At 44.0% G+C, this 18,856-nt stretch overlaps 1 protein-coding gene across 1 annotated transcript in view; it reads left to right on the plus strand.

Moving 5' to 3' along the window:
* The window catches only part of SPEF2 (sperm flagellar 2), a 176,129-nt gene extending 157,580 nt beyond the window's left edge, over positions 1–18,549 (plus strand). The window contains 5 exon segments of the mRNA NM_001044561.1: positions 3,504–3,596; positions 8,921–9,100; positions 10,478–10,717; positions 11,502–11,624; positions 18,460–18,549. Of these exon segments, the coding sequence (NP_001038026.1) occupies positions 3,504–3,596; positions 8,921–9,100; positions 10,478–10,717; positions 11,502–11,624; positions 18,460–18,549 (726 nt within the window).

The raw sequence follows: 18,856 nt of genomic DNA on the forward strand, positions 1-18,856 counted from the left end.
TTTTCCCCAAATATTTTTTTCTATCCCTTCTTAAAATCCAGTCACATGTGTGTCCCACAGGTAGCTGATGCTGGATTCATTTTTTTTCCAGTGTTTTTCTTCCCTCTGTCCTTCATTTTGGACTCATTTCCACTTCTGTGTCCTCCAGTTAACCAGTCATTTCTTTTACAGAATCCAATCTGTTATTAATACAATCTAGTGTGGTCTTATTTCAAATATTATATTTTTTTATCTCGAAGTTTAAGTTGGGTCTTTTTTGTATCCTTCATTTCTCTCTTCAGTATATGCATTTTTCTCTATCTCCTTGAACAAATGAAATAGATTTAGAATAGCTAAAGGAATATCCTTGCCAGTTCATTCTATCATCTGTATAAATCTATGTTAGCTTCTTCCTCTTTCTTTTTTCTTTTTTTTTTTTTTTTTAGGGCCATACCTGCAGCATATGGAAGTACCCATGCTAGGGATCGAATCAGAGCTGCGGCTGCCAGCGTACACCATAGCCACAGCAATGTGGGATCTTAGCCTCATCTGCAAACTACACCACAGCTCATGGCAATGCCAGATCTCCAACCCACTGATTTAGGCCAGGGATTGAACCCATATCCTCATGGATACTCGTCAGATTCATTTCTGCTGCGCTACAATGGGCACTCCTTATAAGTCTGTGTTAGCTTCTATTGATTGATATTTCTTCTGACATGTGGGTTATATTTTCTGGCTTCTTTTTTGCATGCCTTTATATAGAATGCCAGATGTTATAAATTTTATATTATTGGGTGCCCAATTTTATGTACCTTTAAATATTGTCCAGCAAGCCGTAATGTTATTTGCAATCAGTTTTATTCTTTCAAGGTTACATCCAGATTGGTAAGGATGGGTCCAGAGCAGCCTCTAGTGCAGGGCTAATCTGGCCTCACTACTAAGGCAGTATCCTCCTGAGGCTCCACCCATGCCTGTGTATCAGGAGGTCATCTCACGCTGCCTGGTGGTAACATTTTCCCTGGTGGTAGCATAGTCCCAGCCCTGGGCGAGTCTCAGGAATTGTTCAGTTTAATCCTTTCTGTGATTCTTTGTCCACCTTCAGGTGGTTTCCGTACACACATCCACAGGTTGACTTTCAGTCAAGACTTAAGGGGATCTTTCAGTAGATCCCTTGGGCTCCTCCCCTCTTTCAGTGCATCTCTAGTTATTCTGCCCTGCAAACTCTAGTCCTCCTCAACTCCACATCTATCTTCTCGACTCAGCAAGACTTCCAGATTCCATTTGGATGCCTTTCCAAGCACTGTAGCTTGAACAACAGTTAGGCTCCTCATATGCTGTCCTTATTTCAGGAATTACTGTCTTGTGTTCCCTGTTGTTCACTCTCCTTATTGTTTAAGGAAGGAGGGTAATTCTGAGCCTTGTTGCTCTGTCATGGCCTGACACATAAATCTTACCTGTGTTCCTATCTCCTATTTGCCACAGAGTGGTACTTAACCATCCATAAATTAGCCATTGGTCAAGGGCTCTTCCTGGTCAGTGCAAATGCACTTACACTCAAAGCCCAAGCCCATGCCAGACCTTAGCTCCTTCTGGGTCTTCTCCCTTACAGGTTTCTCATGGCAAGTGTCTGCCACCAGCGCTGCTCTGCTTTAAATGAAAAAAACCCAGTCCTCACCTCTGGGGGCTGCATCCCCTTACAAGCTGCCCAGTGCCATTTCATCGTTCTCTCAGAGCACAGGTGATTGTTGGGATGAAAGGAGGCACAGAACATAGGCCAGAGTCAGGTGAGGCCAGCCAATCGTTCTTGGCAGTGCCAAGGGCAGGTTGTCACTCTGGAAGATGGTAAGGGAGCAAGACCTAGGCACAGAATGCTGACATCTATGAAGTGCTTGCCATGGATGAAAGTCAAGCTTGGCAAGACACATTCTTTGAACCCAGGGAAAATTACCTGACGTTCAACAGCAGACACAAATGAGAACGCCCAAAGGACTGGAGTGGCAAATGTGAGGTATAAACAAGTCAAATGTGGCAAATGTGAGGTATAAACAAGTCAAATGGAGTTTAAAGGAGAAATCAAGGAGGGCCTCCCTGAGGAGGTGTGATCAAAACCGGGTCAGGAAAGATAAGTATGTTCACACTGGTGGACAGGAAGTCACCCCAAGTAAGAGTAATGATGTGAGCAAAAGAAAAAGAGTAGGAAATGGTTCTGAGCAGAAAATAATATGACAAGATCAAAGTTTTGAGAAAATTGATATGGTTGCATCATACAAGCGGACATAAATAAGAGGGAGACTGGAGAATACAGCTTCGAGGTTACTCAAGTGGCTTGTGATGGAGACAATGAGGCTCTGTAGCAGCGGGCAACAGTGGGCTCAGAACGAAGGGAGAGAGGGAGAGGCATCGCTGAGTGGGATTTGGTAACTGGTATCATCAGACATGGGCTGAGAGTGAGGGTTGTCATTAAAAAATAGGCCCCTGAGGAGTTCCCGTCATGACTCAGTGGTTAGTGAACGTGACTAGCATCCATGAGGATGCAGGTTCAATCCCTGGCCTCGCTCAGTGGGTTAAGGATCCAGTGTTGCTGTGAGCTGTGGAGTAGGTCACAGAAGCGGTTTGGATCCCGTGTTGCCCTGGCCGTGGCGCAGGCCGGCGACTACAGTTCTGATTGGATCCCTAGCCTGGGAACCTCCATATACCATGGGCAGGGCCATAAAAAGACAGAAAGACCAAAAAAAAAAAAAAAAAAAAAAAAAAAAAAAAGCCACTGAACTCTTGTGTCAGTTCGTCGCTCAGCAAAGATTTCCAATTCCCGCACTGCACTAGGCTCCAAGGATAGAGAGCAGCAGGACCAGGGTGTGTGCAGTGTGAGCTGGTGGAGGGCGCAGACCCCGCCAAAGTGCTGCTATGCAAGCAGCACCATGGGCAGGTACCTCCAAGCTTCTCTTCATGCTCCGACAGTCAAAATATAGTTAGCCCTCCAGTGTGTGGGTTTTCGCTTATAAAGTATTCATGTGTACTCCTCCCCAAATGCATTCTAGATATTATCAAATTTTTAAAAATAAAAATTACAAAAGGATGAAATGAAATATATGCAAATGGGAGTTCCTGTCATGGCTCAGCAGAACTAATCTGACTAGTGTCCATGAGGACGCAGGTTTGATCCCTGGCCTCGCTCAGTGGGTTAAGGATCTGGCATTGCCATGAGCTGTGGTGTAGGTCACAGATGCAGCCTGGATCCCTCGTTGCTGTGACTGTGGTGTAAGCTGGCAGCTACAGCTTCGATTCAACCCCTGGTCTGGGAACTTCCATATGCCTCGGGTGTGGCCCAAAAAAGAAAGAAAGATATATATATGCAAATGGAAGCTCTAGTGTTTTCCCCTGCACCCCTACGGTCTCCTCACCCTACTTTGGGGACCACTGCCGTAGACACCTGCAAAGACGAATGTAATTTTTGTGGCTTTTAGAGGAATAATTATATCTCAGCCGAACTTTAATGATTCTCATTTCTGTTTTTTGTCTAGGCTGGTCTGTGGTTTACGGGAGACAAAGATATAAAAATTCCAGCAAATCCTCTTGAACCTCTGCCATTCAATAGGCAAGAGCATCTTATAGAGGTAATTCCTGAGATCTTTTTAAAAATGTAGTACCAAACCACTGATCAATTTCTGTGTCTTTTCTTCCACTTGTGTCATGAAGTTTTAGAGCCCACCCCTACCCCAGGTTCCTTTACCATCTCCCCAAAGTGCAGAGTGTAATCCTCACTGATGTGACAGCGTAGAGGAGTCTAGAGATGAGGCAGAGGCCACAGTCTTTGACCAAGTCCCTTTAACTCTCCACGTGATCTTCGACAAGATCTGTAAGCTCACTGGGTTTCACTTTTCTCATCTGGCAAATAATCTATTACTGAAGACATTTTTCTCTAAATGCCCTTCCAATTGTAAAAGCTTTTGATAAGAACCGCCTTTCACCAATATATGTCTTTGCTCGTTTCCCTTTGATTTTTTTTTTACTAACTTGTATGATATTCCAAGAGTTTGCATCAATATTGCCCACCACCCATCAGATTATTATGACGATCAAAAATATCGTTGTGTTATTATTGTTACCTTCTTATCCCTGAGGCCACAGTAGAAGGCAAGACTTTAAAATCTGCAAACCACTCTGACTTCAGGATAAATGTTTAAAATATAAAACTACACCTAACAAAGCCAAACTCATATGAGAAGAGTCGAACGGTAGATTAAGACATCACAGCAAACTGTGTACTGACTGATCAGTTTCCAGCCAGCCATCAGTGCAAAATTGCAAGGCAAAATTGAACATGACTCCAGGTATAACCTGAAAGTGAGCAGTTCCTTCAACTGGACGCCTGTTCTTGGAGCACGTCTGCTAGATGCTAGCAGAAGAGCAGATAAAAGAAAAGGATCTGAGAGTTACCCATTAGGTCCAAGACACGAGGCAGCCAGTTGCAGGGGTGCTTTTTTGTATTGGTTGTTGTCGGTTATTCTATAATGTGAAATTGGAAGGCTGAGATCTGTTCTCCTGTAAAACTTTGGAAGGCGTCTCTATGTGATTTTTGTGAACAGATCTGCCAACAACGTAAATTGATCCTTTCTTCCTCAGGAAGAAGTCAGCGGTCCAAATAGGATGTCAAGTGAAAGGCACTTGCCTTTTCAACCAGCAGTGTTGAGGGGTGTCCCGTCAGAGCAGAGCCTTTCAGTTGCTCAAGAAGCTCCTAAAGGCTGGAGGCAGCGGGGAATGGTCAGCCCTGAGGCCTGAGAGACAGTGTGGCTGGGAAGGGCCTTCAGGCACCAGGGAAGGGTGTGGCTCCCATTTGCTGCTGCACAAAGTGCTGGAAAATGACCCGGAGGAAAGGAACAAAGTGAGGGGGGAGGCAGGACCGTGAAGCCTGTGAAAGAAGCGCTCTTATGGGGCAAAGGATAGCTGAGAGGGCTGTGTGTGTGTGTGTGTGTGTGTGCGTGTGCGTGTGCGTGTGCGTGTGCGTGTGTGTGTGTATGTGTGTGTGTGTGTGTGTGTGCGCACGCGTGAGAGAGAGAGAGATGCCCAGGGGACAGAAGAGAGTGGTGTCTCCATCCCTCTCTGCCTCAAGGACTGGATGCTCCCTGTTACAGAAGTCTAAATGCTCTTCAACTGGGATTAAATGCACACATGCCACGTCTGATAAGCTATGAGGTCTCGTCGGAGTTGCTTAATCTTTCTCTGCCAGCGCTGATGTTTATCCGTCTCTGATGGGGTTGTTGTCCAGAGTGAATTTATATGTGTGGTACTTTTATTATACTTTTATTATTTTATTTTATTTATCTTTTTTCTTGTCTTTTTTTTTTTTTTTTTTTTTTTCCAGGGCCACACCTGAGGCATGTGGAAGTTCCCAGGCTAGGGGTTGAATCGAAGCTATAGCTGCCGGCCTATGCCACAGCCACAGCAATGTGGGATCTGAACCATGTCTGCAACCTATAGCACAGCTCACGACAACACTAGAGCCTTAACCCACTGAGCAAGGCCGGGGATCGAACCTAAGTCCTCATGGATACTAGTTGAGTTTGTTAACCACTGAGCCACGACAGGAATTCCTTATTTTATTCTATTCTATTCTATTCTATTCTATTCTATTCTATTCTATTCTATTCTATTCTATTCTATTTTTAGGGCCACACTCAGAGCATATGGAAGTTCCCAAGCTAGTGGTCAAATTGGAGCTGTAGCTGCCAGCCACAGCCACAGCCACACCAGATCCAAGCTGTATCTGCAACCTAAACCACAGCTCACAGCAACACCAGATCCTTAAGCCACTGAGCGAGGCCAGGGGTCAAACCCGAGTCCTCATGGATACTAGTCAGGTTCTTTACCACTGAGCCACAACGGGAACTCTCCTGTGGTACTTGTGGAACAGTGACGGGCGCATATGGACATGTCACTAAACAGAAGCCAACTCTACTACGCTACATGGTGAAACAACTGTTAATGGTTAACATGCTAACTAAAGGAGCACAAAGGGAAAACCAAACAACACAAGAAGTTTCCTTTTTGGTCTGTAATTAGGATAGGAAAGACGAAATCTGGAGAAAAATCACCCCGTGATTTTGAACTTGGGCTCTGTTCCCATTTCTGACATGATTCGCTGCAGGACCTTGAGCAGGGACCTTCCCCTCCCGGGGCCTCTGCATCCTCCTAAGAGAGGCGTTGCCCTACACCCTAACTCCACGCAGCCCCCCTGCTTTGTCGCCTGCATTCTCTACAATCCAGTGTCGGCAGAGCTCCCAGAGACAGGCCATTACCACTGTCCACGGGCTCGGATGGCCTCAGAATCCCAGGCAGCGCGTAAAAGGTCCAGTTGCATCCACAAAAGGCACCCTGAGACAGGGTTGGGTTATAATCGCATCATTGTCCCCTGACAGTGACAACGCACTTCCGTATACCTGACAAGGTTCAACCATGTCCTTTTTCCCAGCTTTCCACACAACACCAAGAGCAACTATTTCAGTATTTTTAAAATCCTTAGAGATTCCCTTTAAAAGGGCAGTTTAATTTCATCATATTCAAATGCATAGGTTTTTGTCTTAATCTCTTTGCCACAGTTTCTGTCCATGTGAAATCCTTCTGTTACATCAGGCTGTTAATACTTGTTGAAGCCAGGCTCGTGGTTTGAAATACAAATTCCAAAGGTCAATTTCCACCCCAGACCTCTCTTCCAAACGCTAGGCTGCTGGAGGCAGCTGTCTGTTGGGCATCTCCCTCTGAATGCCCCAGTAGTCATTTCCCAAAAATCAAGAAAATCAATTCAGGAGTTCCCCTTGTGGCTTGGTGGTCATGAACCCAACTAGTACCCATGAGGATGCAGGTTCGATCCCTGGCCCTCGCTCAGCAGGTCGGGGATCCAGCATTGCCATGAGCTGTGGTGTAAGTCGAAGATGCAGCTAGGATCCTACATTGCTATGGCTGTGGCCTAGGCCAGCAGCTATAGCTCCAATTTGCCCCCTAGCCTGGGAATGTACATGTCCTGAAGGTGCAGCCCTAAAAAGCAAAAAAAGAACCCGATTAGTGTCCATAGGATGCAGGTTCAATTCAATCCCTGGCCTCACTAAGTGGGTTAAAGAGCCTATGTTGCTATAGCTGCAGTGTAGTTTGCAGAAGCAGCTAGGATCTGGCGTTGCTGCAGCTGTGGCATAGGCCAACATTTGCAGCTCTGATTCAACCCCCAGCCTGGGAACTCCCATATGCCACAGGTGCACCCCTAAAAAGACAAATAAAATAAAATAAAATAAAGCCTGTGTCGTTACAGAAAGAGTCCACACATCAGCTTATTTGATTTGTGCACATCATCCTTCGTATATCAGATTCAGCCTCTTTGTTAATGGAAATGGGTTGCACACCTTCATAGCATTTTTAAGAGCATTTCAATGGAAATAATACTAAAGTTCAAGGATTCGTGTAAAGCAAATGGAAGATAAGCATGAAAGGACAATGCCCTGGTTATCTGTTCGTAGTCCTGCTGGAAATCCCTGCGGCAACTCAAAGACAAGTGGGAAGAAGAAGAAAATACAAGGTCCTAAAGGAAGCCACCAGCTGGGTCATGACGCCTGAAAAACCTAAGGCTGCTTTACCGTCAACGAGCATTCTGAAGCATCTAGCCCAACTCTGTGCCCATTTACAGCAGACACTCAGTAAAAGTGTGGCTGAATGCAAGAACCTGCAGAGCCCACTGGCCTCTAAGATTCTTTTCTGATTCATAGTGTAACAGACTTTATGTATTTTCCTATCAAAGTGATTTTATTTACATTTTTTTTAGATTTGTCCAAAATCAGAAATTTACTTTTCCAACTGTTATTTCATGGACATCTACTGAAATTTGCTCATAGTTGTAAGGATTGCTGGTAAGAGAGACTCACACGGTGTCTCTGGGTCTAGGCACTTGCTTCTCAAAGTGTAGACCAGGATCAGTAGGAGCTTGTTAAACATACAGGACACTAGGTGGCTCCAGGACCATCTACTTAATAAGAATCCACATTTTTAAAAGATTCTCCAGGCATGCCCACTGTGGCTCAGCTGTAACGAATCTGACTAGTATCCATGAGAACTCAGGTTCCATCCCTGGCCTCATTCAGTGGGTTAAGGATCCAGCATTGCCACGAGTGTGGCCCTAAAAAGACAAAAAAAAAAAAAAAAAAAAAGTGAAAAGATTCTCCAGGTCACTGAATGCACATTTGAGAAGCGTCAGTTGCCTCCCTAAACAGGCCCGCATAGGTGCTTAAGTGTGGCCTGTGGGTCCCAGGGTATGGCCTCGACTTTGAAGGGCCGCAGAGGATCTGAGATTCCCAGGTACCAACTCCTCAAGAATAGAGCTGACTGGCAATCCGTCATTCAGGAGACGGGAGGGACTTGCCAAGCGATCTGCTGTTCAGTGATGAGTCCGCCCTGGGGAGGTTCGGAGCAAGCTGGGCGGGTGGAAAGACTCTAATGGCGCTAGTCCCAGTGGCTTTGGGCGTCGTGCCCTCCGCTCTGCACAGTCCCCACAGAGAGGGATGGACCAGAGGCTTCATGGTCGGGAGCCAGGGCCAGTTTGTCAGGATGGAGCTGAGGACGGATAGCGAGGACCTTGTTCTCGTGGCTCCCTTTTCCCACTTAACATGCCATCCCGCCACCTTATTTAGCACATTTGTTCCCAAGTCTGTTGGTACTATTGATTAGCAGATGATTTTCTTTAATAGCTGCATTTTTTAACCCTCCTTTTTATATATGTTTTTTCACCTTAGCATACGCTTCAGTTAAGACTACTCCTTGTACCTTGGTTTTAATCATTCAGTCCTCAGAAAGCGACCTTATTTCAAAGCTCCCGAAAGGATTCTCCATTGCCTGTCCACCTACTGACTACCCGAGTGGACGTGTTTTATCTCTGTCTGAAATTCTTTGTGTGTGACAGTTTTTCTTTAGGCTATTTGCAGACCACGACAAAGATCCACCCCGGCTCGACTACACAGAGATGCTTCTTTACTTTGCTTGCCATCCAGATGGTATGGAAGGGGTCTACAGGGCCCTCAGTGTGGCCACTGGGTCTCATGTCTTCCAACCAATCGAAACGCCTGTTCTTGTTGCAGAAAAGGTAACTGTCCTCCAGAAATGGACTGGCACTGGGCTCTAGAGGGGATTCCAGAAGACCCTAAACTTCTGAGAGCAGAGACGATTTTTTTTTTTTTTTCATCTCTATATTTTCCCAGGTTCCTCACACAATGCTGCTCTACTAGGTCTTTGATAAAGCCTTACTCAGCTGAATTAAGAACTAGGGACTCTCGATCCAAAAAAATGCTTTTGTAGTAAAATCCCAAATTGGCTCAAAGTTTCTTGATGGAATCAAAATTTGCTCTGTAAAGGAAAGCCTTTAATTTGTATTTGCAGTAAATGTAATAAATACAAATCTACTGTTGAGAATTTGGAAAGTACAAAACAAAGTGAAAAACAAATGACCCCTTTCACTAGTCGGAGGTAACCACTGTCGATTCTTTAATGCATCTGTTTCTTTTTCTTTCATTAATAAGAATAAATACATAAGACAATGAGGACCCTGGAGTGTTTATAACCTTGTGTTCTGTTTCCTTTTTGCACTTATCCCATGAATATTTTCTCTTGGCGCTGGATAGCCTTCCAAACCAAAATGTTCACGGAAGTGTGGTATCCTAAGGTGGACTGATACTGTAATTTATGTCACCATTTTTGGAATCATTTTTCTATTTTTGCTGTAAGGGTGAATGAACATCCATATACAAAAGTCTTTGTGTGCATGATATTTCTTTAGAATAAATTCCTAGATCAATAATTACTACATCAAAGGGTAGACATATTTTTCAGGCTTTTAATAGAGAAGAAATTACATCGGAAACCATATACTCTTTCCCACACTCAGAAAGCCAGTGTCTTAAATTCATGGCTCCTGGCCAAGTTTCAAAGAGCAGCAATAAGAATCCCAATCTGTTTGTATTCAGTTTATTTTCTATTTTATCTTCTGAACGTTTAGTCAGGTTTAACCTCCAGTAGCCAAACAAACATTCTAGAAGCTCTTAGAATCTGTCAACTTGAGTAATTAACTTGTTGTAATCTCTTGACTGCAGGCACTTTCCAAAGCAAGTCCTGTTAAAAATCTACATTATGGTGTAGACGTCTGATGGAGATTACATGAATTCATTTCCATGTCCTTTTATTGGGAGTGCGAGGAATGGGAGCGAGGGCAGGGGTCGTAAGCAGAAGCCTAAATAAAGAAGAATAAGACACAGCCCACACTGAGGCTTCTGTCAGCTTGCTGCGGAACAGGTCTGGGAGTTTGAGGTGATTTCCAGAACAGCTAGCATTTTTCTCTTCCTAGAGTTTATTTAGTTAGTTGGTGGCACTATCACTGCAGGGCTTAAAAAGCGAGGGACAAAATTGGTATTTTCTAAATACCTCTCGTGCTGGAAAGACTTCATATTCTCTTCTTTTAATTGCACAGACCTCCTCTTTTATTGATATGAGCCCTACTGAGGAGTATCCTGAGCCTGAGGACAATTTTATTAGTGAAGAAAGGGAATTACAAGAGGAAGGGGAGGAAAAGGAAGAAGACATCCCTGAAAATGCCAACACGGAAATGATTTCCATGGAAACACTGCTCAAAGTGTTCCGAGGGGGAAACGAACCACAGGACACAAACAGATTTGCCAGCTACCCAAAGACAGAGAGCATATATTCAGAGGTTGGTTAGATTATTTTAGAAAAGGGGCAGCTCCTACCTAAGAAAAGCTTCCCTCAATTTTGAGCATTCATGGCATTTCTCCCCAAATGTATCATTGTATAGAAATTATGGTGATTCCTTGAGTAAACAAACCGCTTTTAAAAAGTTTATTTTATGGAAGTATGGTTGATTTACAACACTGTATTAATTTCTACTGCACAGCAAAGTGCTTTAGTTATCCATACACATACATTCTTTTTTTTCTCACTGAATTTTATTACATTTATAGTTGTACAATGATCATCACAACCAAATTTTATAGCAGTTTCATCCCAAACCCCTAGCCCATCCCCCTCCGCCCCCAACCTGTCTCCTTTGAAAACCACAAGTTTTTCAAAGTCTGAGGCAAGAATGTGCAATGAAGAAAAGACAGTCCCTTCAATAAGGGGTGCTGGGCAAACTGGACAGCTACATGTCAAAGGATGAAATTAGAACACTTCCTAACACCATACGCAAAAATAAATTCAAAATTGATTAAAGACCTAAATATAAGACCAGATACTATAAACCCTTAGAGGAAGACATTGGCCAAACAACTCTCCGACATAAACCACAGCAATATCTCCTCAGATCCACCTCCTACTAATGACAATACACGCAGAAATAAACAAATAGGACCTAATTAAACTTAAAAGTTTCTGCACAGCAAAGGAAACCATACACATACGTTCTTAATAAAACCATTTTTAACATCATCAGGATTGTAAAGTTAATTAACTTCATTCCTTTTTTTTTTCCTTTGAAGAATTTCATAAAAGTATTTCAAGACCTAGGTTCCAAGAACCTGGAGCCCATTGAAGTTGCTGTTCTTCTGAAGCATCCTTTTATTCAAGACTTGATTCGGAGTTATCCAGACTACAAAATTCCTGTGAGTATTACCCAAAAGTCCTAATATAGTCCCAATTCAGTTGAGTTCAGGTTCAGGGCTCGATGGGATATCTCAAATGTGGAGGAGCAGAAGGAGGGAAGAAGCTGCCCTGGACCAGAACAGGGTCTGGGGACACTAAGCTGGTAACAGCGTTAGGCCAGAAAGGCCGGCCCGCAATACCCAAAGAGCAGTAAGATCAGGCAGGGCCGAGGTGGCTCCGTTGATACCATGGCAGATAAGACTCTCCGTATGAGGATATCAGGCTCAGTACTGTGAGTAGGACCATCAGTCCTAGGGAGGGTACTCTCCATGCATGGAGCTGCCCCACTGGACTGAGGACTTGGGTCTACCACAGAAGGCTAGAGGTCTATGGCTGGGTGGCCGGATTTGTGTCCTGCATTATTCCAGCCATCTAGTGACCCTAGCCTAGGACTGAAGAGTATGGAGAATAGTCTTCATACTCCCGCACCCCCAACCAAAGAGAACCAAGGAGACCGTGGTCCCAGCCAAGGGCCGATGTTTCACCGTCCTCAAATCACAGCATACATCATTTGGGTCGTGCTTGCAGTGACAGTGCTTATGAAAGCATGGATGCCAGTTTCATCAGAGAAGCCATTTGAGCTGGGGAAACTGAGGACAAAGCCCATAGAGACTGGACCAAGCCAGCAGAAGAAAGGAAGGAAGAGAGGAAGAGCTTCATCTCATAGCTCACACCAACCATGACCATGCACGTCTCAGCTACACACCCTGAACATACACCCACCAAGCAAGCCCTGCGTCCCCAGCAGCAAGGCTACAGAAGGCGGCGGTGACCCTTGCAGAGTGTGGCAGTTCGCTGCAACCCTCTCACATAGTGCAAACCCTTAACAGCATCAAGTCTCCCTGTTTGGCTCCTGTTAGTTGCTTATTAGACTACAAAGAGTTTGCTGAGTTTAAGATGAAAGCACTTTCACTTTGATAAAATGCTGGTGACCTAAGATGCATTTCTCTTGACTTCTCAGCAGTCTTCTTATGCCTAGAAATGAGACTATCCAGACTTAACTATTTTATACCTAAATTTGTCTATTCTGACTTGATGACCCTTTTGCTATTTTATTACTTCTATGGTAATAACTGAAATTGATTTCTAACCAGCTAGCAGACACTCAGCACTTCCAATAGTGAGGTGCGATGATAGCATTAAGAACATAGTCTATGGAATCAGAAAGTCATGGGACTGAATCTCGGGTCCATCCCTCATTAGATACCTGACCTTAACTTTCCCTTGATCTTGACTTTATCATCTGTTACATGGGATTAACATCCATTCCTAGTCAAAGGGCTGGTGGAGGGGAGCAGGGGAGACTGAAGGAGATGGTGCCTCTAAATCACTTGGCCCGGTATCTGACACATGACAAGTGCTCCTGAAATGATGGCTGTGAGGATAACTACTCAACACGGAGCACTTACAATTGAGGCTACCAGCATACGTTTCCAGGGGAGACGGAAACACTAGCACCAAACTCAGTTGCTGCTCCCAAGCGAATTCCATTTCTGTTTGCAAGATAATACTTACCACACAGGATTTACCATAGAATGACAGAAGGTAAACCACCCAAGCACAAAATGACCGAAATTCAGAAATGTTGGACTTTATTGTGCCAGAAGCTAAGACTTCAAAGATGGCTGGGGTTTAAGAAAGTCAGGGAGGGGAGAGAAGTCCTATGTGTTTTTTAGGTGGAGAGGAGGCTGCATCCTGGGTAGAAGGAGAGGCCTGGGCACAGGCATAGGAGCAGGGCTGCTTGGTGGTGCAGCCCAGCACTCCCGAGAACAGGCTCTGAAGGGCTCAAAGTGACTGTGATGAATTAGGAAGATCAGGCCAGAGAGCAAAGAACCCAGATGTCACACAGGGAAGTTTAGATTCCATTTGAAAAACAATGGAGAGTGGCTGAGGCTTCTGAGAGGGGCATGTTGCAATGTTAATTTCTTCACCCTTAAGTGTTTCTTTGCCTCTTAAGTGTATCATTATCAGTAAATCTCAACCTTTAACATTCCTCATTTTTAAACCATCTGTGACTCTTTATCTACACAGACCCAAAATATGCAGAAATGTTATTAATACTCCAAGGCATTGTACTCCTATGTCCCACAAACATTTACTAGTCTCGCAGAGACCCATTTGTTACAGGTTCCTTCCTGGCATCTTCTACTCCATACTTTCACTCATAAAGACTAGCTTTTGGAGTTCCCGTCGTGGTGCAGTGGTTAACAAATCCGACTAGGAACCATGAGGTTGTGGGTTCGATCCCTGGCCTTGCTCAGTGGTTAAGCATCCGGCATTGCCGTGAGCTGTGGTGTAGGTCGCAGATGCGGCTCAGATCTGGTGTTGCTGTGGCTCTGGTGTAGACCAGTGGCTACAGCTCCGATTAGACCCCTAGCCTGGGAACCTCCATGTGCCGCAGGAGCGGCCCCAGAAAAGGCAAAAAGACAAATAAATAAATAAATAAAGACCAGCTTTCTTCCCCACTTGGGATGGGGAGGGGGATAAGTCAGTGTGACCCTGGAATTAGTAGGGACAGAACTAGACAAAGGGGTGGACAGAAGTGGGTGAGTGGGTGTCACATGCGGGGGGGGGGTGGTCTCCCCACTTTTGCTTTCCTCCAGGCAAACATCATCCGTGTGGGGTGGATTCCAGAGCCCATCACTTAAGACTGCATTTCATCCAACACATTCTGTTCCACGTCTCAAAGAACAACCCTCTTATTTTAAACCAGAACTACATATAAAAGGATTTGTCTTATATTACCAAGAACAACTAGGAACCAAAAACAATGCCACCGTTATTCCTATAATGGGACGAGAACTCCCTACAAAGGCAGGACAATTGGGGGAATAGTCTTTCTGGCCAGAATGACTATGTATGATGGACCTGCAGAGAAGAGTCTTCTTGGCATTTTTCCCGAAAAAAGAAGCCAGCCAACAGATGACTGAATGCCTTCAAAGGTCCGTCTCCTGAAGATGCATTCCAACTTGCAGGGAAAGCTGGAGTCCACGGGGCTCTTTTTAGTTTTCATATTTCCCTCATCTTGGAGGGAATTTCATCTTCCAACATGCACCTCGGCTGAAGCACTCCTGGCATTTTAACAACACAGGCCCGACACAGGCATGGCAGGATGTCGAATGTTCTGGAGACAGGCCTGCTATGTTCCAGGAGCACCTGGATGCACTGATGACCAAAACAGCCTCTCCACGTTCCCCAAACCTCCCTGGTGCACAGCCCCCTCTGGCTGAGACCTCCCCAGCTGGAGGGTGTCACACGAACAGGCTTCATAGCGCTGGTACCGCCGACACTCTAACCGCAGAACGGGAGTTGGTCGGTCCGTCTGTCTGTCAGTCCGACAGTCCGTTCCTTCACTGCCTGAGTGCCTCTGCCAAGTCAGCTTCTTCAACCCTCCCCGTCCTCGTCCCTCACCTCTCCTCCCTGTCGCTCTAGAGGAAAATCACCCACCATCATCCAGACGCATTTGTCTGACCGTGACCCCAGGAGACTGAGCCTTTGACCTGAAAAGCCTAAGTTCTGACGTTCACAAATGAAAGAGGTCCCCTTTCCAGTAAGGTGCTCTAGTCTCATTTTCACTAAGCAAATCAAGAAAAGAAAGAAAGGCCAAGAAAGAAAAAAAAAAAAAAATCTCTGAGGCCTCAGTTACCAGTGCGACCTGGTCCTGTCCTGTCATCATTTTTTTGCTCCAGATATCCATGTACAAGTAAATAGATCACATTTTTAAAATGAACTTTAACCACAGCGATGTTATTTGAAGATCTGTCAAGATAAGTAGAGCAAAAACTAGAGTGTGGTTTTTCAGGTTAAAATGTTGTTTGCTGTTATAAACAGTGGGAAGTGAGGGTTGTTGCCTAACAGCTCTGGGTTTACAAGGTTTGTGTTGGGAAGCAGTAAACATTTTAAAATACATATTTGCAAAAAAAAAAAAATCGAGGATGCAGAATTGCTTCGATATGTTTTATTTTTGCTCCTGCTGGGGGGTGGCCTGGCTTTGTGGTTAGGAGAGTGGGCTCAGGACCCACACTGATTGGGTTCACAACTACTAACCATGCGACCTCATGGTGCCTTGGTTTCCCCATCTGAAAAACGGCAGTAATTATTAAACAAGCCTCACAGGGTCTTTGGGTGGCTTGAATGACTTAATCCATATAAAGTGCATAGCTCTGTGGTTGGCAGAGAGAAAGCATTCAATACATGATAATAATTATTATTACTGCTGGACTGTTGGTGGTTGCAGTGCATAGGAAATATTTCTGAGCCAGGCAAAATTATACCTGGATGTACTGAAAAGCTGGCATTTCATCTCTTAAAGCAGGTGTCTGCTTTTTGGAAAGAAAGGAGGCTTTCACTGGTGCAGTGCTGCAATGGCAGAGGGTCCAAACATCGACCACAAGAAGCCCTGTGTTGTCAGTTCCCATGGGAGATCCAGATTTTGAGTTGAATTTTATAGTAAATCAGTTTACACTCAATTATTCAACTTCTCCTTTCACAGCCCTTTTACAGAGAGGTTATTTTCAAGGAATGCTCCTAATTTCTTTTTTTTTTTTAACTTTTCTAGGGCCACACCCACTGCATATGGAGGTTCCCAGGCTAGCGGTCTGATCCGAGCTGTAGCCACCAGCCTACACCACAGCCACAGCAACGTGGGATCCAAGCCACGTCTGTGACCTACACTGCAGCTCACGGCAACACCGGATCCTTAACCCACTGAGCAAGACCAGGGATCGAACTCGCAACCTCATGGTTCCTAGTGAGATTTGTTAACCACTGAGCCACGATGGGAACTCCCCTACTTTTTTTTTTTTTTTAAATGCCTTGGCTAAATGATAAGACCAATGAGGACACAGTACCTGGATGGTTAGTGAGGAAAGTCAATTTCCTCTGATAAATAGCTTTACACATGTAAGGGCACATTGGATTTTTCCATACCAGCCCAACAAAGAAACTATTCTTGTGAGCATATGCTGAATAAATGTGAATTTCCTTTAACACGCCTAGAAGTTGAGCGTATATCTTTAAAATGAAGGGTTCCATTCTTTCCATTCAGGAGATAATAGTAAATCTTTTAGTTTTACAATCCAAATGTCACAGGAGAATGTCTTAGAAACAAATAAGAACTGCCTGTAAATAAAAATGTGACTTGAAAGGACTTTTATCCCACGGTAAAGTTTTCAAGGTATCTGACTTTTCCATCCCCTGTATGTTTATAACAAAATACAATGGCTGCTTCAGTGTTTTGTGTTTCCAAACAACCATGTCAAACATTTCTAGGCTCTCACAGGCTTTTCTTCACTAACTGCTACTAACAATTATGGCTCTTGATTTCAGCTATTAATTTAGCCAAGGCAGATTTAAATATCTGGAGCTTATAATTTCCCCCCATGCTATGGAGTGTCAAATGACCACAGGTCATCTCATCCCTTAATCCCCAAGTTAACACCCGAGAGTCAGCATTAGCAATTAATTATAAATACACTATGCAAAGAAGGTGAGTTATTAAGAGCTGTGAGGGGTAGAACCAGAAAGGTCAATGGCAAGCAGCTCTTCTCTTTCACTTAGTTCACTCAAGATTGACCTTTGGGGAGTTCCTGTCGTGGCTCAGTGGTTAACGAATCCGACTAGGAACCATGAAGTTGCGGGTTCGATCCCTGGCCTTGCTCAGTGGGTTGGGGATCCAGTGTTGCTGTGAGCTGTGGTGTAGGCTGGTGGCTACAGCCCCGATTCGACCCCTAGCCTGGGAACCTCCATATGCCGCGGGTGCGGCTCTAGAAAAGTCAAAAAGACAAAAAAAAAAAAAAAAAAAAAAGATTGACCTTTGAGCTGTAGAAGATCTGTATTTTCAAAGAACAACCTCCCTCAAGAAAATGATTCACTAGGATTCCTGGCAGTGACTGATACAGCGATGTGTGTGTCACATGGCAGGAGTTGGTTCAGAGAGTGAACTAACTCATGTCTTTGTGTGTAAAATAACTGAAGTCAAATTGAAACCTTTGGAACTCAGCTCTGAAGAAAAGAAACCTATACTCTTAAAGTACTCCCCTTAAAAAAAGGAAAAAAAAAAAAACTAGAAATTGCACAAACATAATTCTCCATTTTCATGTGTTTGTACCCTTTCTACATTGTGATAATATTTCCAATTTATTTAAAAATACCTGTGATTTAAAATGTAACATAGCTGGGTATTTTAAGTGGACAAAAAAATAGATCCTTCTCTCCCTAGTATTAAAAAACATGAAGCAGATCCCGTGTTCCTGTGGCTGTGGCATAGGCTGGCGGCTACAGCTCCGATTAGACCCTGGCCTGGGAACCTCCATATGCCACGGGTGCAGCCCTAGAAAATGCAAAAAAAAAAAAAAAAAAAAATGAAGAAATGAGAAAATCAGCACCTCCCCAAAATGAGCTGCCCTTCTAAAATTCTACAAATTTGTAGACATAATTAATTTGGCATTGGAATTTTCCTTTAACATATAAGGTGAATATTATTTTTTCATTGATTATTTAATGTTTGCCCTGCCCATTCTGTGTCAAGCTCTGTGTAATTGCTTTTACAAATGTTATTTAATCTGATGTGACAACTCCATTATTAGATGAGGAGATGGAGACTCCAAGATCTTCAATATCTTTCCAAGGACGAAACCAGTGAGTTGCAGGGAAGGGTTCAGACCACAGAGAGAACAATTTTCTCAAAGGAAGAAAATAAAAATAAAACCGACTTACTGTTTAATCATCACCACACGTTAGCTGATCATTACTTCTAAGTCACTTAGTAACTTCTCTTCGAATCTCTTCTCTCAGGATATTAAAGTAGTTCTGCAAAGGAGTGAGCACATCCAAGGAAGTGATGGAGAGAGTTCCCCTTCAAGACTTACCGAGGAAAAGAAATGAGAATGAGAGTGGCAGTGAATCTTCCAAATGTCAAATGTAGACATGACGTTTTCTGAGTATATGATTGGTGTGAGTATAAAAATGACCCCTGCTGGGCCATGAGGTCACTGAAAAGGGAGTCTTCCTTAACTCAGAGAATAGCCTGCAATAAACCTTAAATTTCAGAGCAAAAATTCAAAGTCAGGAGGAATGCATGTTAAAGTGATTCTGAAAATAGAAGGCACCAGAACAATACATTCGAAAATAAATCTGCACATCAGTCGTGAACAGTCCCTGTGAGAAGTGTCTTCATTAGCAGATGCAGTGA

This window comes from Sus scrofa, chromosome 16, assembly GCF_000003025.6.
Source record: "Sus scrofa isolate TJ Tabasco breed Duroc chromosome 16, Sscrofa11.1, whole genome shotgun sequence".
Classification (NCBI taxonomy): domain Eukaryota; kingdom Metazoa; phylum Chordata; class Mammalia; order Artiodactyla; family Suidae; genus Sus; species Sus scrofa.